This window comes from Solea senegalensis, linkage group LG2 (assembly GCF_019176455.1).
Source record: "Solea senegalensis isolate Sse05_10M linkage group LG2, IFAPA_SoseM_1, whole genome shotgun sequence".
Taxonomy (NCBI): Eukaryota; Metazoa; Chordata; class Actinopteri; order Pleuronectiformes; family Soleidae; genus Solea; species Solea senegalensis.
In genome coordinates, this window is record NC_058022.1 from 13,958,268 (window position 1) to 13,980,530 (window position 22,263).

The 22,263-nt window shown below is 40.5% G+C and overlaps 2 protein-coding genes across 2 annotated transcripts; one reads left to right on the top strand and one right to left on the bottom strand.

Moving 5' to 3' along the window:
- The first annotated feature begins 449 nt into the window (after positions 1–449).
- smarcal1 (SWI/SNF related, matrix associated, actin dependent regulator of chromatin, subfamily a-like 1) lies at positions 450–11,368 on the top strand. The gene is made up of 17 exons (XM_044019231.1): positions 450–1,095; positions 1,700–2,054; positions 2,377–2,427; positions 2,539–2,799; positions 2,898–2,948; positions 3,042–3,225; positions 3,968–4,118; positions 5,422–5,583; positions 5,731–5,796; positions 6,325–6,465; positions 7,468–7,686; positions 8,067–8,137; positions 8,334–8,436; positions 8,948–9,130; positions 10,098–10,198; positions 10,402–10,498; positions 10,602–11,368. Exons 1-17 carry the CDS (start codon positions 820–822, stop codon positions 10,734–10,736), a joined length of 2,607 nt encoding a protein of 868 aa, XP_043875166.1. The 5' UTR covers positions 450–819; the 3' UTR covers positions 10,737–11,368.
- Positions 11,365–21,958, bottom strand: nme9 (NME/NM23 family member 9). Its single transcript, XM_044019232.1, has 17 exons — positions 21,792–21,958; positions 21,656–21,713; positions 20,461–20,564; positions 20,291–20,362; positions 19,016–19,132; positions 18,465–18,543; positions 17,166–17,248; positions 16,963–17,055; positions 16,175–16,329; positions 15,714–15,910; positions 14,902–15,046; positions 14,706–14,813; positions 14,402–14,553; positions 14,162–14,306; positions 12,659–12,909; positions 12,467–12,562; positions 11,365–11,632 (listed from the first exon to the last, which is right to left on the bottom strand). Exons 1-17 carry the CDS (start codon positions 21,822–21,824, stop codon positions 11,568–11,570), a joined length of 1,953 nt encoding a protein of 650 aa, XP_043875167.1. The 5' UTR covers positions 21,825–21,958; the 3' UTR covers positions 11,365–11,567.
- Between the last annotated feature and the right edge of the window lie 305 nt (positions 21,959–22,263).

Here is a 22,263-nt window from a genome sequence, read left to right on the forward strand (position 1 = left end):
GCATAAACAAATGTATAAATGATGCACAATTAATCTGTGAATTAAAAGTCTGACATAATATTTATGAGTTTATATTCAGTGGAGGGCCACATGGAATTAATTGAGGGCCCTTTTAATTTCCCCCCTGCCCTTCCAAACGTCTGTGCACGCCACTGCCCGCACTAGAGGTTACATTGTTACGGCAATACTAATTCAATTAATAGACCAATTGGAATTTCTACTTAAAGGTCACGTGTGTATAATATAGGTGAAAATATTAACATTTGGCAGAAATTGAAGATAAAATAATTACACATCTGAGTGTAAAAATCTACGTAAATGAAATGTAAAATTCACTTCACTCACTTTACGTACTTTATGTACTCATACTTCCCAAGTATTCGCGTACATCCTTCCATACTTAGGCATTGAGAGACAGCCGTTAGCTATTTTTTTCTGGCTGCGTTTTCTACGTCACTTCCGGCGCGGCAGATACCGAATATTCAACCAGCGGTAACTACATTAACTACGACTTAGTCGTACAAACATCAAAAACTTTCGTTATCGTCTGCGGACTACACTGTATTCAGTACCTGCTCTTCCACGCGTGATTGTGTCCTGCCGCCACCGTGACGCTTCCGGGCTGATTTTTGTTGGCTGTTGACGTCCAGGCTAACCGCGGTAGCTGCTGTCGTTAGCAGTGCAGTAACCTGGTGGGCTCCGGCGTCTCAGTGTCCACATGGATCACTTGTTTTGGTTGTTAGCTGGACGAATTGGCGCGCTCTTACCCGGTGTGTCTGGCGGTGTCTTTGCTAACTGATATAACTGGTAAACGGCAGCATGTCTCATCAGCTGACTGCAGAGCAGCAGCGAAAGATTGAGGAGAACCGGCGGAGGGCTTTGGAGAGACGAGCCCAGAGACTTGCAGAAGCTGGAAGCACCAGTACTTCAGCAGGCTTCAGCAGCACTTCAGCAGCTCCGAGGCACGTTCCACCGCCTCAAAAACAACCACATGGATCTAGCTGCCAGAATCAAGGCCCAACACATCAAAAGTCATCTAGTAAAGACAATCAAGTCAACCAGAGCAGTCTGTGTAACTCTGCTTCTTCAAGACAGGTGAGGTTTAGTGTTCAGTCTAGGACTGAACGATTTAGGGACAATATTTGGTGAAATTTTTCATCAAGACAGTAACTACTGTATTTTCTATTGAAAGGATGAGAAGTCTGCCTCCAACATGTATGTGTTGCATTTTATAGTTTGCACAGTAGACACAACAGAACAGAATGACATCGTTATAATTTGCAACCATTCAGCCCTTGTACCGTCATCTAATCTAACCCTCGATAAACTGAGCAGATATCTGTGCAGTTCCTTTATAAAACTTAAACTGCATTGTAGCCCTTTTAAATATTACATAAAGCTTCAATAAGCACTGGGGCTGTAGCAATGGCTGTGAGCCTCTGCTGTAATGTCATGTGACCACTGCTGTCATGTGTGAGGGCTGTACATTTCTAACAAGTAGGTGGTAAATGCATCAGCACAAATATGATACAGTCAACTTATTTTTTGATTAAATAAGACTCTATTGGACTGATATCAATATCTGTAGATTCTCAAGGTTGGCTAGTGAAATTGAACCCAAACAAGTGGCATTGAGGCTTCCATGTGTGAAACGCAGTTTATCGTCCGCCCTAACCCCTTTTACTGTCTTCCCTTGTAGATCCAAGTTATTGACCCACTTCCTCAGACAAAGACTCAGCAAGTGAGCAGCCCCGTCTTGTTCAGTGTAGGAAAGGCGTTTGGCAAATCAGCTCAGCCCAAACCTAACCTCGGCTCCGGCAGCTCTGCCGGTGCATCTGGCTCATTCTACAAGCAAGCAACAAGCAAACCTGTCCAAAGCTCAGCGGCGCAGCTTCCCTCAAACCCCTCACCTCTGAACGCTCCAGCTGCGAAAAAGCCTGCCATCTCAGTGAGAGGGAAATGTGTACCTCACGCAGAGGACCGCTTCAGAATAGAAGTGGGCTACCATGCAGAGCTTATTGCCGTTTTCAAATCCATCCCTTCCAAGAGTTATGGTAAGTTACTGTTATTTGACTCTTGATGGCCAGTGCCTTCTGTTGCCACACTTTGCTCCCATGGGGTAAACCACCTCAGATACTACTTGAGAGGAACACTTAAACACATAGAATTTAAGTATATGTATACAAATAAGTATAAAATGCTGAACGTATCACTGCATAAACAACATAAAATGTATTCTATCTACTGGCCAGAGCTGCAGCATTGTAGCATCTTGGTGAACAAGTGAAGTACACTTGTTTTTTGTTTGTTTTTTATCTTTAGCAGTATTAAGAACAGTCTCTTGAATTAAAGTGTTATGCTTCTGCGCTATTTTAGACCCTGCCACAAAGAAGTGGGACTTCAGCCTGGAGGACTATCGACAGCTAAGTGTGTAGATTAGGAAAATATTCATAGGAACATGTACTTATTTCTGCCTCAGTATTAGTATTTCTCTTGTCTTGAATTGCTGCTGCATCTCATCTTGACCCTGTGTTGCAGTGGAGCAAGCTGCCTCTATTGCTTCCGTGTCTTTGAAGCCTCTAGAAGGAATGGAAGCTTTGGACATCACTGCAGCCACCTGCCGTCCTCGTGACGGTGCAGCGCTGGGGGCACTGCTGAAGCTGTGCAATGGCTGGCAGAAACCTGAAGCCGTTCTGCAGGGCCAGTGCATCCTGGTGTCTCCGACAAAGTTCGAGGTTGACGTTGGTTATCATATAGATGTCGTTGCAGCGTTCAAGCAAATGCCAACAAAGAACTATGGTCAGAGTTACTTCGTTTAATTAATGTTGTTTTTCTGTTCAACCTGTCATTGTGTTTTTTATGCTTTGCAAGTTCTAAATTTTTGTTGTTGTTGGCAGACATGAAAACAAGAAAATGGAGCTTTTCACTTGAGGATTACAAGAGACTGAGTGAGTGCCTTTTTTTTTTTAAGCAGGTTTATCTCCATGTGTGTCTCTGTTACATTTTCCATCTTGTCTGACCATGCTATGTTCCATACCCAGTGGATCTCCTCAGTGGGATAGCAGCAGTGGAGGTGGAGCCTCTGCCCAGGGCACTAATCCAGGCCTTCTCTGCCAGGTTTGAAGGGACTGATGCCAGATCTTTAGCCATCCCTGAGGCAGACCTCTCCAGCATTGACCCCTCGCTCACACACAGCCTTATGCCCTTCCAGAGGGAGGGAGTCAAGTAGGTGTCTTTGAACAGCCACTAGTGCTCTATCTGCATGGTATAGCCAATAACTCCATAACAAACCATTCGTGTCACTGGGACTTAAACATCACGCTGTTAACATAAGCTGGACTTGTATCTCTGATAGCCTGTTGTTTATTTTTCCAGGCAAGTTAATACTCAAAGATTAAAAAAAAAGCCCAACCAGTGCGACAGAACCCAACCTCAAACTTAATCATTACAAAATAAGCTATTTCTCTTCCTTCTGTTATTAGCTGTTCTGCCTGCGGTGCTGCACACCACATAGCTGCGGTGCAAGGGGAGAAAAAAAAAAAGCACAGAAGACAGATTCCTTAGACTCTTAAACTGGGAAAACATGCATTAAACATGCAAAACTGAGCAGAAGTTAAGAATCATGCACATTAAAGTGCAGAGACACATCTGACGTCTCCGCTTCAGCAGCTGATATGACAGGAACACGCTCGCGCTGCCACAGGTGCCATCAGCAAAGCAGCCTCTCCGCTGAACTGATAACAGTGATTGATGTGTCTGGATAAAAACCGCCTCTATAAGAACCAGTTATTTACTTTGTGTGATCCACTGCTGTTGGACTAAGTGTCTGCTGCCATCATTTCTCTTCTTGATGAGTTTGACTCTGTGGTGCATGTGTCAAGACAGCATATCTGTGGATATGCAATAACTGCAACAGCTTTAATAATCATCAATATTTGTGTGCCCCTTTTTGTCCGTGTCCCTGTAGTTTTGCAGTGTTTAAACAAGGCCGTCTCCTGCTGGCCGACGACATGGGCCTGGGAAAGACCGTGCAGGCCATTTGCATCGCAGCTTACTACAGGAACGAGTGGCCCTTGATGGTGGTGGCTCCCTCCTCTGTACGATTCACCTGGGCTGAGGTAATGACACTCATCCAAACTGTTGTGCCTAGAAGAAGTCATTACTTTCTAAGTGTTAGGGACTTATCACTTTGATTAATGGTGTCATTATCAGTCTACATTAAATCAGCAAGGCACTGTCTGAATAATATCCTTCTCATCTCCTCTGGGGAAAAAAAAGGCAATGCTCCTCACATTATCATGCCACTTTCTCTTTAAAGCTCTCTGCATTTGAGGAATGCTAATACTGTTCCCTATGGACTGCTTGCACTCTGCGAGGTGCTCCGTCTTCCGTAAGAAGGAGGGTAGTATTGAATTTCAGGCTTCCATTTATCTGTCTCGTGGGAGCAGATGTGTAACTTAAATTGTGGGCCATTGATTGATGATGGAGATGCTAATGCAGCTTATTTATTTTGCTGCTCTTCTAATTCTCCTCCATTGATACCTGTTTTCAGAACAAGAAATTGCAAAAGATATTTCCCATTTAGTTTCTCAATTCATATTTGCATTGTTTTGTCTGTGGTGTGTTACTGCACATGCCTGAGTCTGACGAAGAAAACAGCAGATCAATCGATCATTAACTGTTTATTTGATTCTTTTTTTTCAGTTGAGTAATAGATTGTTTTCCCTGTTTTTGGACCATGGTTTATGCTTTGCATTACTTTTAACACTTTTGGTACACACACACTTTATCGCCACATATCCACTGTGTCGCCCACACACTCCTTGAAATGTTTGTGCTTCTCTTTTTCGCTGTTTTTCCTCTACAATATCACCAATACTAAATTCAGAGTTCATCTTTGGCGTCTTTTTTTCTGTGTGTGTGTGTGTGTGTCCTATGTGCTGTAGCATCTATTTTCTGCTTCACTTGCAGTAGCATAGCAGGCTGCACTAAGAGTGCTGCATTCTCAGAAGAGCTGTATTTGGCCGTCTGTCTCTTGACAGGATGAGACAGTCTGTTCTCTAAATAGATATCTTGGATCAGAAAAGAGTCCCCCAATCAGAAGCTGGAATCACAGAGCAGAGTTTATTCACTGGATGTTGTCCTATTAAAGTACACTTGCTCTGTCTGGCCTGGCTCTTATCTGCTCGGGTTAGTCTTGAGCCTTTGGACAGTTCTGCTGCAAAGCACGGCCGATATAACTCAGGTTGTCAGAAACATTTTTGGCTTTCGTAAACATTTTTTTTCCAAACCATGGGATTGAGTGTTTATTCAAGAAGCGCTGTGTTAGTAGCACTTGGTATGTGACATTTAAACCAATAGTTGGTCTCTGAGCTCTTTCTCGCTCTGCATCTCTGACGCGAGTGTTATGAATTTCTGTAGGCCTTCAGACGTTGGCTCCCTTCCCTGAGTCCTGACAGCATTAATGTGGTGGTGAAGGCCAAAGACAACCTGCGCTCTGGTTTGGTCAACATCATCAGCTACGACCTGCTGAGCAGGATGGACAAGCAGCTGCCTGGAAAGCCCTTCAACGTTCTCATCATGGTCAGCTGTGCGGTGGTTCTGTATATTTACATGTGCCTCCCGAATCCTCATTCATTTCCATCTGTTGACTCAATGCTATTAGACGCAGGTTTGACCTCTAAAAACCAACTGTTCTGTAAAACAAAGTCTTTCTGTCATTCTTTGCAGGATGAGTCTCATTTTCTGAAGAACATAAAGACAGCTCGCTGTAAGGCAGCTATGGTCATACTCAAGGTGCTTTTTTTCCCTTCTCTTTCAGCGAAACTTGTGTTTTACGACCTAAGCCAAATAAGTAATATGTTTACTTGTTACGAAAAACCTGACTCTTCAGCATATCTGAAAAATATCCAAAGAAGCAGGTAATCGAATCACCCAAGTGAATCAGTTCACAGAAGTATATTCACATTTTCCCTCTGAAAATGTCACAGAAGTAGATTTTATTTCAGGTATTGAGATACAGGTTTTCTGTGTAAAGGTCGGCTTCACAATTGACCAATTACACTTTCATGCTTTCTTTTAATATTTGTTGAACTGTGTCGTTCCTGAGTCTGTATGTGACAGGCTTGCTGAGCTGAATGTTGGTTTAGCTCAGAGTTGGCAGTGTTTTAGATTTGAATTCATTACAAAGAAAAGCAGAAGCCAAAAACATTGCAGCATTTTAACTTGTGGTTTGTTTCTATTTCTCTTGGTTGTGTTTACTCTCTTGCTCCGACACCTAAACTCCCTTAGGAGTGGTGTGATCAGTTGTTTTTATGTCCTCAGGCAGCAAAGAGGGTGATTCTTCTGTCTGGGACTCCTGCCATGTCCAGGCCCTCGGAGCTCTACACCCAGATTCTGGCCGTCAGACCTTCACTCTTCCCTCGCTTCCATGAGTTTGGGCTGCGCTACTGTGATGCCAAACAGGTACTTTGAGGAGTCCTTCCAGGACACCTTAAACACCACAGCCAATTTCAGATGAGGGATGAATCAATATTAATCTACATACCTTGCATTAATGCATAGTCTGCAGCTTTTTAAAGGGGCTATCAAGTGTGTGCACGACTGTAGGTTGAGGAAATTTGACAGCTTTGCTGACGAGCAGGGGGCAATATGGTTGCAGAGGTAAAGTTGTGCACTTTAGCAGTCTCACTGAATGTCACTGAAATGGCTTTTATACCTTTAAACACTCGCGAGTGTATTTATTTCTGCTATTTTAATGAGATCAATACAGAGCAGATTTTAAAGGTAAATTACATTTTTAATTTGTCATATCTGTCAAGATTTTGCACCGAAATTACACATTTGAGTCAACAGTCTGGGTTTTCTATCCCATCTATAGATTCAAGATTTACTTTGATGAAAACAGACATGTAAGTAGAGCTAAAACAATTAATCGATTATTAATTGATTACTAAATTAATCGACAACAGTTTTGATAATTGATTGGTTTGAATCTTTTTTCATGATTAAAACAAGATTCCTGATTGTTTAAGTTTCTTAAATGTGAGTATTTTCTTAATTTCTTTGCTCTGGATAACAAAGAAATCATTCAAAGTTAATGATTTTGGTTTGTGGACAAAACAAGACATTTGAGAACATCATCATTTCCAGGTTCGACGAACACCGATCAAAATTTTTTAAGGTTTTTGGATATTTTATGAACCAAACGATTAATCGCGAAAATAATCGACGGATTAATCGATTATGAAAATAATCATTAGTTGCAGCTCTACATGTAAGTTGATTTGATGTATTTCCAGCTTTTTCTAAATCGAACATTTCCAGCCCTCCATGTTGTGTGCTGTGCTCCGTGTTTCCTTTAGCCTCCTAAGGAGAATAATGTGTCTGTCCACCTCTTACTCCCAGTGTTATCCATTATTTTGTTATTTATTTCCTCCACATCTTTCTCCTTCCACTCCTCTCTAGACAAATTGGGGCTGGGACTATTCCGGCTCGTCTAATCTTGGGGAGTTGAAGCTGTTGCTGCAAGAGTGTCTGATGTTGCGGCGTCTGAAGTCCGAAGTCCTGTCCCAGCTTCCCGCTAAACAGCGCAAAGTTGTCACGGTGACCATAGACGGGATTAACGCTCGCTTGAAAGCAGCTCTGTCGGCTGCTGCCAACGAGTTGGCCAAAGGGCATCGCAATGTAGGTTACACATGTGAAAATGGAAGTGTTTTGCATTTAGTCATGTCATGTTACAATGTGAATCCTTCAGCAGCATGCACAGCCTTCTATTTCCTCAAAATGAACATAGAATCATATTCTGAATTTCAAATTACAAAGCAGCACAGTTAATAAAAGGTTGAGGAACCTTGCTGTGGCCTCACACATGCACAAAGGACTTATCAACCAAAAAGTTGGTTTATAAGCCCTTTTTTAAAAGTGATTATGCAGTCGGGTGGGAACGAGATGCTGAGCTTGACTGGCACAATCACACTGCTTCTCAGACTAATGGCAGTCTTATCATATCAAACAGTATGCTCTTGTCAGTTCTTATCTCCGGTTGTTCCTTATCTCTTTTTCAGAAAACGGAAGAGAAGGACGCCCTCCTCGTTTTCTATAACCACACAGCTGAAGCCAAGTTACAAGCTATTATGTAAGTGCATGAGCCGTAATGGCGAGGAACAGTGACGTTGAATTGTGATTCCGGTGGGACTGTGAGTTGAAAATGGAAAATTAATCTGAATCTTGTGATTGCACTGGAATGGAGACGACGACGATGACGATGATGATGTTTTTAAAGTGGTTCTTTAACATAATAGAGAGTCGTGTTTTGTTTTTGTCACCGGCAGGGAGTACATCACAGACATGCTGGAGTGTGGGAGGGAGAAGTTTCTCGTGTTCGCACATCATAAGTTAGTCCTGAATCACATCACCTCTGAACTGAGGAAAAAGGTCAGTCGGACACACAGATGTCACTCAAAAGTTGAGTTGTTGTTTTTTTATTATTCATACCTGAAAATGACTGCATTTTAAAACCTGTAACTAAGGGTGAGATCAGCTCTTTGGTCAAGCTCCCTCACTGCAGCATCCGCTGCAGAACAAACAGACTCAGGGACACTATCTGTGCAATATATCAACTGTTATTTTTTCATATATTGTTTGCTTACAGTTTTTCTTTCCTGTTTTTAAGTCTATATTTTATATTTGCACTACTTTTATATATATTTATATACATATACACTTATTTATTTTTTCTCGAATCATAGTTTACAGTAACTACCTCACAATTCAATGCTGTGTTATTGTTTTTTCCGGTTGCCAAGCAACGGAATTTCGTTGCCCATTTATTGCAATGACAATAAAAAGAAGTCTAAGTCTAAGTTGTACAAAATATTCAGCTTGGTAGGTGTTTTAAGGGTTAATTGTTGGTAAATCAAAATGTCCTTTCACTTCTTCTCCACAGGGCGTCTTCTTCATTCGTATCGATGGGGCCACCCCATCAGCTGAGCGGCAGCAGCTGTGCGAGACATTCCAGTTCTCGGCCAAAGCTTGTGTGGCTGTATTGTCCATCACTGCAGCTAACATGGGTCTGACCCTGCACTCTGCAGACCTGGTGATCTTTGCTGAGCTTTTCTGGAACCCCGGAGTAAGCCACAACACATCATCACAGCATCTGTTAACATTTGATAAAATTAATTTATCAGGAACACAATATATTCCTATTCGGTTCCAGCCCAGTTCATCTCCTCCATCCAGGTCTTTATATAGTATTTACATAAAGACTGAGATCTGCCAATGTAAAATAGAGTGGCTGGTGAGGAAAGTAATAGCATTTAGCAGTGAAAGACTGATTTCTCTCTGAGTTCATTGCAGTCAAAAATTCAGCTTAAAATATAAGTGAATTGTGATTTATTACTATTCATGTGACGACTGCTATTCTCTGGTTCCCAGTTGTGTAATATTCTGCCAACATATTAGTGATTATATCTTTATATCCCAATTTGATGTATCATTGTATCTCTCCATTTGTTCTCATGTTTTTCTGCCATCGAATGGCTTTTTAAAAAAACAACAACATCAAGGCTGTGCATCTGCAGCTTCTGCCCTGAGTGACACTGTTTGTTGACGGTAATGTGTAAGAAACTGTATTCCTGTGAGCTGTGAGAGGCAGCTGAGGAGAAAAGTACTGTTCGCACTTCATAATTAGTATAGAATAGAATTTCATTCTGTTTGGCAGCCAGTTTTCCCTTTTTTTCCAATTTGAGAGTTGACAGCACCCCCAAAATAACCATTTCACATGGGAAAATAAGTCTACCTGTGTCTGTCAGAGGAGCTTGTCCACATCCTCCACACTCCACTCCAGTGGAGCTGGTAGTGATGGGAAGATATGACATGGATCACAATACAGGCAAGGTGACCATTCTAAAACTGGGGAGTACAAGGGGACGAATCCAGAGGGAATCTCTTAATGGTGTGTCAGATTCAACTGACAGCACTTGAATTATAAGTCTAAAAAAATAATGATTCATTTCTTAATGTCTTATATTGACACTGATAAACCTCAGATGATTTTGCTGTCATTGTTTAATAAATGATTGTCTTTTCCCCTTCAGGTTCTCATTCAGGCAGAGGACAGGGTGCACCGTATTGGACAGACCAACAATGTGAACATTCACTACCTGGTTGCTAAGGGAACTGCTGACGATCACCTGTGGTATGTGTCAATGACAACATGTTCAGTCACCATGGGTATTCAGTCTGTTTCCTTCCATAACAGTCATCCATCCTCCCTCTGCTGCTGGTTAGTAAGCCAGACATGTCGATGTGGAATGTCTAGTCCATGTGTGTATGTGTAAGAAATGGGGAGTTTAAATGTGTTTGCTCTGTTCCAAACGTTTAATTTATGCATTGATGCAGGCCAATGATCCAACAAAAAATGAATGTCTTGGAGCAAGTGGGTCTTTCTGAGTCGAACCTCTCGGACAAGGCAGTCAGTGCCAGCTTTCACTCGAAGGTACTGTACATTACCACATGTACACACTGATACTTGAGCATTCACAGCTTATTATACATGTCCAACGATTGCATCTCTAAACTGATAATATGGATTTGTTCAGGACCCGAAACAGAGGAGCATCATAGAGATGTTTCAGAGATCTTTCACTGCAGATGACGACATAGACGAAACCGACCTACTGGAGGCTGCTGAGGTCTGGGACGACACTTCGACTGAGAACAACATCACAACATGACTGGTCAAACTCGCGTGATCGATTATTTCAGCAGATAACTGAATTATTACTTTCACTTATCATGACAGATGTAAACTTACTTTGTTCTGCCTCTGTTTTATAATGTAAAATAACGGTCTAATAAACCTATATATATATAAGAGAAAATAAGTAAATTTAACTCAAGACTGCTTTGATAATCTTTGGAAAACCTGGCAGCCCATTGGGATTACTGGGTGTAAATTTGAAAGGTTGTTTTTTTTCTTCTTCTTTTCACACTACTTTTTATGGAAGTGTCAAGAAAGTATAAGTCAAGCAGTTCATTATTTGAATTATGCAATAAAATAGTTTATTGCTCTGGGGTCTCTGGTCTCCTCCCACTGTCCAAAAACATGCAGATTTGGGGATTAGGCAAATTGGACAGTCTAAATTGACCTGCCCAGGGTGTTCCCGCCTTTCGACCTATGTCAGCTTGGATTGGCACCAGCTATCTTCTAGCCAGATGAAGTGGTAGAAGATGAACAAATGAATAAAATACTTAACAAACTCAACTCTTAATTGGTAAACAAAGCTATTAATACCTGTTTATATTGATCAGTATAATTGTACAATCAGTACAGGAAAGTAACATGACAGATGTGGCCCTTCATATCATCATTATTATGCTCACGGATAAAAGCCATTAATACTCCAGCCTTATCACTTCTGCTTAAATTATCGCAGCATAGCGGTAGTTGACCATGTGACCTGATAAACATGATTTGTTTAGTTAATAAAAAGACATATTTTATCACTCTTACAATGTTGGAGAAAGAACACATAAAAAAAAAAGATAAGATGAGTTGTGCTGATTCAGGTTGAGTGCTCATCATTCTCTCCTGTCTGTGGACTGCTAGTGTTTGAACTGTGTGAGTCACCTGCAATATAAAGGAGGATAATTATATCAACATTTCTGTATAATAACAATAACCCTCAATCTAATCAATCAAGGAACTTCCAAAGGCAAGTGCAAAAAAGTGCTGTTTAGTGTTCTGTACTGGCCATTTATAGGAAATCTGTTAAGCAAACAAAACTGAGTGGGCTATAATCCTTTCTAATACAACCCTCGTGAAGTCATTTGGAGCCAGAAATAAGTATTTCCCCAAATGATGAGGAGCTGTAATACATTTTTGGCAAGTGAAAACTCCATTTTACTGATTGTATTCACTCTCAACAGTGAGTTATAATCTGTCAAATATAACAAGTCATTTTGGCTGTAGTGTCTGTAAACAATGATTTAGTAAATCATCATAAAGTAAATGCCAAAATTGCACTTAATGCTTGTACTGGCACTTTATTAGACTACAAACTGTCAAATTCAACGTCTTTCATCATGAAAGACGACATTCTGAGGTAGGTAGAGGATTAAAAATAAAAAAGTTATATAATATATTTTATATATAAAATATTTTACCTCATATTTTAATGGTTTTGTGTAATTCAGTTGGTTGATAACTTGTAATCAAATAATTTTGAGGCAGCAGCAATGTTTTTATTCAAAGCTGTTGTCAATTTGTTTGCAGGTAAATTATTATGATTATGATGATAATGATTATTATTATTATTATTATTATTAATAAGGATAAAAGACTGAGTTTTTCATGTTGTGTTGTTTAATCCATGCTCTTCTGACGAATAGCTGACCATGTGAAGCAGACTTGTCCTTTAATTTGGTCACCTGATACATCAGTGACACTGTTATCCTTGCATACCGTTCTGGTGATGGTCATCAGGCATGTCTTCATTCTGATCTTCAGATCTTGAGACAACTGTGTTTTCACTGGCAGTGTTGCCTGACTGCTCTTTTGCTGAAAAGAAATTGATCTTTGTTTTATTTCCTATCTCTCTCTGTCTGTATTTGTAACAGGGAAATGTGTTATTTATATCGTACGTCGTGTGATTACCTAAAACGGTTCCATCATGGTTGGGCTTCTCATCTGTGTCGATTTCACCGAAGATAAAATGTATCTTCTCATCTGCATGCTGCTCATCTGAGGCACCGTGGACTGAGTTGTGGAGGATGTCAGAGGCAAAGCGAGCCCTCAGAGACTTTGGGGATGACACCTTCGCTTGGGCGGGGTCAGTCGGTCCCATCATGGCCCTCCACTCTTCCACGGCATTTTCTTTGGTCAAGACAAGCATCATGCAGGGCCCCCTAAAACAACCAAAGATGTTCATTTAACATACAAAATTGTAACATTTTACATTACAGTGACGCTTTGATCATTTGTGGTAATAACAAAGTGACGCCATATTTTGGCAATACCATCTTATTTTTATGGTATAGTAGTATCATCATCATCTACCGCTTTATCCTCCACCAGAGGGTCGCGGGGGGTACTGTGCCAATCTCAGCTACATCGGGCGATAGGCGGGGTACACCCTGGACAGTTGGTATAGTAGTATATAAAAGGAAAATGTATGTGCGATACACTATAAGGAGGATTGATTTAAACTTTATCATGTGAAGGTATTATAATGATTATATCCTATATAAATTTCCATTACCAAGCTATTTGCAAGGAAAAAAAATGGTATGAATGTAATATTATCTCCAGTTTTTTTTAATCGCCAAGTTGGAAATTGCATACCATAAATTCACCTCTATCCCAAAATTGTTAGTGCACTGTATGTTATATACATATATATATATGGCTGATGGCTGGTATGTGTTAATCAGTATGACATGACTGATGCATTTCGGCCAATGCATGTCAAACTCAGTATGAAAGAGTGATCTACCAGCCTTCTCATTTTAATACTATGCGAATGATTGAACTGTGTTGTCTGAGACAAAGTGATAAAGATTAAGTGTTTTCTTTCCGCAGTGACCAGTGACTGCAACTAACTGCACCCTGAAATGTCCTTGGTCAGCAGTTGGCTCAGGACCATTGTCTAATGTCAGTCCCCATCTCTCTCTCTCTCTCTCTCTCTCTCTCTCGCTCGCTCGCTTTCTCTCACTCGTTTGCTCTGTCTCTCTCCTCTCATTTCCTGGGATCTCTGACTTTCTAATGAAGGCAGAAATGGCAACAAATGATTGAAAATTGATATAAAAGTACAGTTAAAAGTTAAAGTTAAGTTAAAACCCGAGCTTAGGCTGAGAAAGAGTGTCAGTAAACTGAGGTTTCCAGCTGCACCAATATCTCCACCCATTGTGTCTTGGCAGTTGTGTAACTAGCAGGTAAAGGATCTAATCGGAGCGTGAAATAACTCTAAAAATCTACATGTGCTGTGGAACAAAGGATGAAATTGACTGAGATGGACTTCCTGGCCACTTTCCTGGCGCTGCCTTGATTATGAGGTGCAATGATGACTGTTAAAAGTGCTCATTAAACGCGTAGTGGGCCACTTGTGGTCACTTTGACTCCTGAGACTGGGGGATGAATTTAACGACATGTGAAACTAACCGGCACATTAATTCCACCAGCTGCTCGAAGAAAGGCTTCCCCCTGTGCTCTTTGTAAAACTCCTCAGCCATTTCCTTCGATAGCACCGTCTCCTTCAGCTGTGATACAGAGAAACCGCTAGAGTGGATTTCCTCTAATATCTTTTCTGATAGAGGAAATAAATAAAAAAGAAAAATAGAACTTATCATTATCTTTATAAACAAGGGTCATTTTGAACATTTCCATTTTGTTCCAAATGACCTTTGTGATCCTCCATTGCATCCGGTTTGATGACTGCCAGTGTTCGCTGGTGAGGGAAGAAGAAGTCGATCTCTCGCTCTGCCTCTTCGTGGCTTGCACTGCCATGGAGCTGGTTGATGGGCTCATTCTCCAAAGCAAACTGGGCCCTCAGACTGAGTAATGAAAGTTGCAGGAACCAGAAATACAAATTTGAATAATGCTTTTTTCTTCATGTGTGAATGTCAGTATAAAAATACGAGCATTTCCCTTTTTTTTTAAAGCACAAATGTTCATTAATCTGACAGGCCAGCTACAAACCACTCACCAGTCAGGATTCTCCTCTTTGGCTTTATTAACATCAGAAGGGCCAAGCATGCTCCTCCAGGATTGTACAGCCCCTGTCCTGGCTAGAGCCAGAGCAAGCACTGGTCCACTGTAGATGCACACAAACACAAAAAGAATAAACTTCCCCAGTAACATAATATTAGTCGAACAATTCTTTAATATCAAATGGAAGTTACCTGGTCATACTCTTCATCAGTGCAGGGAAGTAGTCCTCATCAATATGCTGGGAGTAAAACTGTCTGACCTGCTCCTCTGTTAATATCACCTCTCTTTGAAGAGCCACCGAGAATCCTGAATTGTGAATGTGGGCCAGGACGTCTTCTGCAGAACCATAGACATGTGATTTACACGAGTGGCTCCCAAAAGTTTTAAATAAAAAGCCAACTTTTTAAAGATGACAAACCATTGTGACCCATCTCACACTTGAAATCGAAATCTGATTTTGTTTGACTGCCATTTCTGTTACCAATAATATTATTTAGAACAGGTAAACCAGACATTTCAGAGATATACATTATATGGACAAAAGTATTGGGACGCCTCACATTACACCGACAGGGACTGTAATGCATAGCCAAGACTGAGTTGGTCCCTATTATGCACCTACAGCTTCCACACTTCTTGCAAGACGTTCCTCAATGTTTTTAAATGTTTCTATGGGAATTTGTGCCCATCTCTGTTCCAGGTGCTCGATGGGGTTGTTGTCAGGGCTCTTTGTGGGCCAGTCAAGTTCTCTATATAACAAATGCATCACAGCATTTTAATTGTAATTTAAAGCATGTAGAGCAAAACGCTAGAAAACTAAATTCAGCTAATTCATTTGGCAACCCAAAACAAATCTCCCGCGTCCCAACCTAGTCCCTGAGATTGATTCACAGTATTCATATAGGATATAGATGGTTGCTAAATTCTATCAAGAAAGTGATTTTCTGTAGTGTGTGTCCGTGTTCAGACACGTGTTCACTTGTGCATTTGGCACGGGCCCCACCTCTGTTTTCTCTGGCAACGTCAGGCCGGATTAGAGCCAGTGTCCTCTCCACACGCTCTTCCTCCCCATCCTGCTTCTTTACCGAGGCCGTGCTAAAGTTGGGGAAGAAGAAGGCAAGCTCCCTGCTGGCCTGGTCGCTGTCCTCACTGCCGTGCACTGCATTGAACAGTGGCTGTGTGCCGTACTGTGCCCGTAAGCTGCAGGAAGCCAGAGGGGAGTAAGGAGAGGAGAGCAGATGGCTGCTCTGCTGGTGCTCAACCAGAGAGAAACATAATGTTTGGGTGTGTCTGACGGAGCCAGCCAGAATGTGCTGTTCGTTCTCCTTTCCAGATTTTTAGATTGAGATTGTTGCACACACTGTTGCACAAATACATAGCTCTATAAACAAATGTCTGTTTATGTACAGACACAAGAATAACATTTTAATCGTTCTCTTTTATGAACAATTTCAAGTTACAAACCTGTCTGGCTTTTCTCTTATGGCTTCCTCGATGTCTGCTGGGCCGATGAATTCACGCCACGTTGGAACAACGTTGGCAGAGGCCTCCGCCTGAGACAGTACCAGAATATGGGAAGGACCACTGGACATAAACTCCACCAAGTCCTCAAAGCAAGCCTATACACATAATCACATACAGAGACAGGAAGACACAGATATATAGCATGTGATTTGCACTGAAGTCCTTTTACATCAGTCAGTGTTTGAGATTTGAATTCTGGCTCTTACTCTTACTGTGAGGTTATGCGGATAATTCAGTCAATAAAGTGAAAATAGGAGGCAGGGAAACGAGGAAAAATGATTATATAAAAGACAGGTAAGACAAATATTCTACACCACAAGCCACACATATATACTGTATTATAATTTCATGAAAAGAACTGCTTTACCTTGAGGCGCATGCTATGAATCTGAAACTCTAATGCTATAGTCTCATCACAGCTTGTGCACTGAGGAAAATAAAAGGCTCCATTGTGAAGCCTGTGCAGATATTCAGATGGATGTGTGATGTAATGCAACCTAATTGAAATGATTGTTGCTTTGTTTTGTCTCTTCTCTCACATTAGGATGTTCACAGAGGATTCTAACTGCACAAACACAAAGAGTTCATCACACCCACTGTCTGGATGTGTCAGATGTACAGTCTTTACAAGTCTACATTGAACATACTGCGTAAGTACAACATAAATATGATACATCCTCTTTGTTAGCGTTTCATATGCTCATATGCTTCAGTTCACAACATCATACCTCTGCTGCTTTGTGCTGGTAAAAATCTCGAGCCTCGGCCTCAGTCAGTGTGCGCTCCTCGTGGGCCAGAATCTCAAACCCTGCATCTTGAATCTAGCGAGGGGGGAATAACGTCAGCATGATGAAATAATATCAGCAGTAAGTTACCACACCTCAACAACCAAATCCTCACAGACTGTGAGCAGTTTTTTGTCTCTGTGTACCTTCATAATAATCTCATTGGCTTTGCCATGAGCAACAACATCTGGTTTGATGATGGCGACTGTGTAGGATCTACTGACAGGAACTATGGGAGAGGAGAGCAGAGCAAGTGATGAATAACAAATAAAAAGGCTTATAATTTACAACAGTTTACTCAATGAGCAAACACTAGGCAACAGTGGAGAGAAAAAACTCTCTTTAACAGGGAGAAATTTCTTCGCAGAACCAGACTCAAAGATCTGCAGCATCTGCCTCGGCCGGTTGGGATGAGAGGGAAAATAGGGGATGAAGGATAGGTGGGGGACAGAAAGGATGGGTAGAAAAAAAAGAGAAAAAGTAACAAGAAGAGATGAGAGCCGGAGACAACAAATCAACATATCAACAATAAAACTGGAGGAAAGGGAGAGAACAAGAGGAAGAGGGAACAAGAAACTGACAGCAAAAGAACAAAACTAAAATAACGATAAAATACAAACAAAAACAAACCAATGAAATTCAGATGGCAAGCTAGGACAGACTATGCCTCCATAATAAAACCAAAACGGGGGGGGGAGGGCAAAAAGAGGTGGGAGACAAGAGAGGAGGAGAGACCAGGAGCAGGAGTGTACAAGAGAGACAGGGGGAGAACAATTAGTGGAGGATGAAATCAAATAACAATAGAAAAATAAATTAGAATACTCCATGACTTGCTAAGCAAGAGATATATCTTTGTTGTTTTTTTTTTAATTGCTTGAGGGTCTCGACAGCTCTTGCATGTAAACGAAGGCTGTTCCATTACATTTGGATCTCCCCTGTTTTGTAGCTGTGATCTATGCATGTGTAAGAGCAGGTCACCTGACATCAGAGCTCTGTGAGTGAGTGTGGCTTCAAGAGCTCTGTCAGGTACACAGGTGCCAGGCCATTGAGACTTTTAAAAGCAGGTAAAAGGAAAATAGACAGGGAGCCCGTGTAAAGAGCCCAGTGTTTTGTCTCTGTCAGAGGGCGAGCAGCAGCATTTTGGAGAACCTGTAAGTGTCTGAAAAGAAAGTGTGAATTGCTCGCTCTCTCAGTCTTTTGAGGGAAGAATGTAGGCCTTCACCTTTGCAAGGGGCCCTTGCAAATACTGAGCTTATTTCTCAAGTTTAAAGGTGTTTTCCATAATCACACAAAGTTTCCAGACAGCTGCGTGACAGAATTAATCATCTAAGAGGTCAGAATAACAGGTCCAAAGAAAATAATTTCACTTTTCTTTTTGTTGAGGGTTAAAAAGTTGAACTCCATTCGTGTCGGTTAAGATGTAAATTAAACTATTTCCATCGTACCTGTTATGCTTTCTTCATTTTCTGACTGCTGAGGCGCCTCCTCCTCTTCTTCATCATTCACCAGACCGTCGTCTTTAACCTCACATACACACAAAGAAAAAAGATAATAGACATGGCTGTAGTCTGTAAACACTCGTAAGCATCAACTCTTTTATGAATGATCTATGGCTGGTTACTTACGTTAATACTTGTACTATCAGCTTCTACTATCAGAAAATGTTAAGCCAGGAAGAGGAAGAGTTGCTGTGTGACACCCAAAAAACACTATATATATGTGTGTATATATATATATATATATATATATATTATAAATAACGTTAGGAGCATCAGCATCAATACATTCTTGTAAATAATTAAGTTAAGTTTGAGTGATTTATATTTAGTTGCTTCAGGCTCTTTATATTATTCTGATGGTTTGCTGCATTATTTAGGTAGAAGAGAGCCACTATTAATTTGAACACCTGATACACCTGACAAGTCAAAAAACCTTACTTTTATATGATTGGCTTTAAAATAATAATATTTGTGTGAGTGTGTTTTTTAGTGCTCACCACTTTACGTTCACCACCGTGCTCCAGAACCAACTTCTCTTTGCTCAGTTCCTCTAAAATCATTCTCTGGAGCAGAGGAGCGTTGGCTCCTCGCAGCACCGCCACCAGCTCCCCGCCCTGTCCAGTCGGCATAAATAATATTCTTTATAGGTACAGAGTTAGTTTACTGTGTCATTTTGTCGTATGAAACAGGTATTACAAATAAATGACTTGCTGGTTCGTACTAGTGCAGGGCCTGAAGGTGAACTTTGAGTGCATCTCTTCTATTTTGCATTTTAATCAACAAACTGCACTAAAGTATGTTAATGAGTGAAACAAAACATGTAGTTTATGCTTTATATAAATAAACAGGATAAATAAAAGAGTACATATACTATATATATATATGTTCATTCTCTAGTACAACTGCTTACAGTATAATTTATTCTCACTTGTTCCTTGTATGTTTTATAGGGGTGGGTCAGATTATTGATTTGGCGATATATATCCTTCCTGGTGCAATGAGATAATCAGTACACCAGGGGAAATGTCAATATTTTAATTAACAAAAGCAGGGTTTCTGGTCCTGGGGACCCACTGCCCTGCATGTTTTAGAGGTTTCCTTCGTCGTTATCAGGTTTCTGCGGTGCTTGCTGATGAGCTGACCATTTAAATCAGGTGTGTTGGAGCAGGGCAACACACCTGATTCGGATGAACAGCTCGTTATCAGGCTTCTGCAGAGCTTGATGACGAGCTGACCAGTCAGGTGTGTTGGAGCAGGGCAACATCTAAAACGTGCAGCACAGTGTTCCCTGAGGACCAGGGTTGGGAAACACTGATCTAAAGTAAACAGTTTCAGTCGCCGGCCGTCACTGCTTCATGTCTCCTTGCTGATAATGGTGGAGAAAACTATGTTAAGAGATGCACCATCAACATTCAATACATAGACTTTATGCACTCTCTTTGTTGTGAATAAATAGAGATATCCTGCACTTTTGACTTTTCACAGACATTTTGTTTTCTTCAGTTAAGACAAATATTGTGACAGTATCACTATATCATTGTCTTACAATATATTGATTATCACAGAATCGCTGTATCTCGTATCGTATGATTCCCTATGATTCCCACCCCTAATGTTTTATAGTCATACTTTTTTTTCCCCCCACAGTGCCTAAAAACATATACATGTGAGAGTAATAGCCAGAAAATATTTTACTTTTTTACCTGGACAAATTTATATGCTTAACCTTAAACATACAGTTACACACACACACACACACACACTATACTTACCGCATAGATCAGGAAAGTGGGCTCACATTTCCCTCGATACCTTTCCAAAGCATCAATGCTGTCTGCCTCGGCCTGCATCAAACACAAACACACACACAGATGCTGCCTCACAATTTAAATTCATTTCAAATTTAACTTGTTCACTTTCACATACACTGTCTTTTCCTTACTGTGGCAAAATGTAACAGGTCATCACCCAGCTCGTTTTTTATTTTGCGCAGAAGGCTGACAACAGCACGGCAGGGACCACACCACTGCTGGTAAACATCGACGACTGTAAAAAGACAAACAATTGTTTGTGTGCGAGAGACAGGGAAGAAGGACAGACTGGTCCAAGCATTTCATCTGCAGTTACTGCAGTGAACACAGTGGGGCAGCAGCAGCATACAATAAATTATTGTCAGAGCTCACGCTCAGACCTACGAGCAATCCAACAGCCTATAATCATGATGTCTTAAAACTAGTTTTTAAAAGAAAATTGGATCTGCAGCTCCCTAACTTAGAGAGCCTTTATTAACCAAAATGTGTTTCCAATTCCATTCACTGCAAAGGAAGTGCACTTTAAAATTCTTCATTTGATAGATCATAACAACTGTACCTTCTGCCAGGAACACATGTAAACAAAGGAACATTTAGATTTACATTTGCAGATGTTTTGGAAAGATCTACCTGACCGGTTAATTCCCTTAGTTTGACAGATTCCCACACTGACAAAAGAAAATATCAGTTTTTGTATAATTTCAAGAAATACACTCATAATATTACATTACATTACATGTATTACATGTATGCATTACATGTATTACAATATTTTTTGCATAAGGACAGATTCCTAAAAACTGAGCCAAACTTCATCCTTCTCAAGGAACTATATCATTATATTTTGGCACTTGAAATTAATAAAGAAGAATAGTGCTGCAAGACTTTACAATTTAATAGATAATAACTGAGAACCTTCTAAATGTTTGATTCTTTGAGAATCTGTTTTATTACTAAGTAGGTATTGACTTACAGTGATTTTCTGTGGTGTCGTGGTGGGGAACAAACATGGTATCAAGTATATAAGTATAATGAAGACAAACATTTTCTTTATTGATTTAATTTATTGGTCTAAACATTACCTGATGTATAAATTCTGTATATGTGTTTTGAATGTTAGACTAAACATTTGTTATATTGTGATTGGAGAACGTTGTGTAAAGATAAATTGAATTAGTTCTGAGTGTTTGCAATGAAATTTGAAATAATTAAATGGAAAAAAAAGCTCATTCACAGACAGTATTTGGCTGATGTTTTGATGTGATGCTCATGATTCACTTTCATAGTTTAAAGGACAAAACAACAACAACTTTTGACTGATCTTACCAGTTAAACCTTTGGTTGCAAGCATTTCCTCCCACTGCTCCTGGTTTGTGACCGACGCCTGCAAAAGAAAACCAATGTAAATGTTTACATTACTAAAGGTGTGTGTGTGTGTGTGTGTGTGTGTGTGCTGTTCTACCTGCAAACTCGCTTCTTTCTTCTTTCCTGCCATTTGTTTAACCTGTCAACTTTAAAATGTTCGTTATTTTTTTTTATCCCAAAGCGCTGAAATGCTAATTGACTGAGTCGAAATTATGCCACGTTCTCAAACTCCTCAGATGCTGCTCACGGTTGTTTGACCCGCCTGGTTGCTAAGCAACGGCACTTTCCGCTTCCTGTAGCTACGTATGTTGCGTACAAAAAGTGACATTTTGTGTTATTGGGAATTAATGCCAAGGACGGTCGTGTTTTCTGTTCGCTACTAAAATGAATTAGCTTAATGGCACATGTTCTAAATATGAATGGGAGCTACAACAATCTTTACCTCTCTGCTCTGCTTCCTACTGCCCCCTATCGATCGTCATCAGTACTGCGACTATTGTACGTACCTGCATGTTGCACCTGTTTCTTACATCCATTCATTCATTCATTCATTCATTCATTTTACCACT

Bases quoted from the DNA above. Each gene is read 5' to 3' on its own strand.
- smarcal1 (XM_044019231.1), top strand. From the start codon at position 820: ATGTCTCATCAGCTGACTGCAGAGCAGCAGCGAAAGATTGAGGAGAAC. The intron at 2,428-2,538 runs GTGTGTAGATTA...CCTGTGTTGCAG, and splicing joins GGAGGACTATCGACAGCTAA to TGGAGCAAGCTGCCTCTATT. The intron at 5,584-5,730 runs GTCAGCTGTGCG...CATTCTTTGCAG, and splicing joins CCTTCAACGTTCTCATCATG to GATGAGTCTCATTTTCTGAA.
- nme9 (XM_044019232.1), bottom strand. From the start codon at position 21,824: ATGGCAGGAAAGAAGAAAGAAGCGAGTTTGCAG. The intron at 21,714-21,791 runs GTAGAACAGCAC...TTTCTTTTGCAG, and splicing joins AGAAAGAAGCGAGTTTGCAG to GCGTCGGTCACAAACCAGGA. The intron at 16,330-16,962 runs GTATGATGTTGT...TTATGTGTATAG, and splicing joins ACCAGCACAAAGCAGCAGAG to GCTTGCTTTGAGGACTTGGT.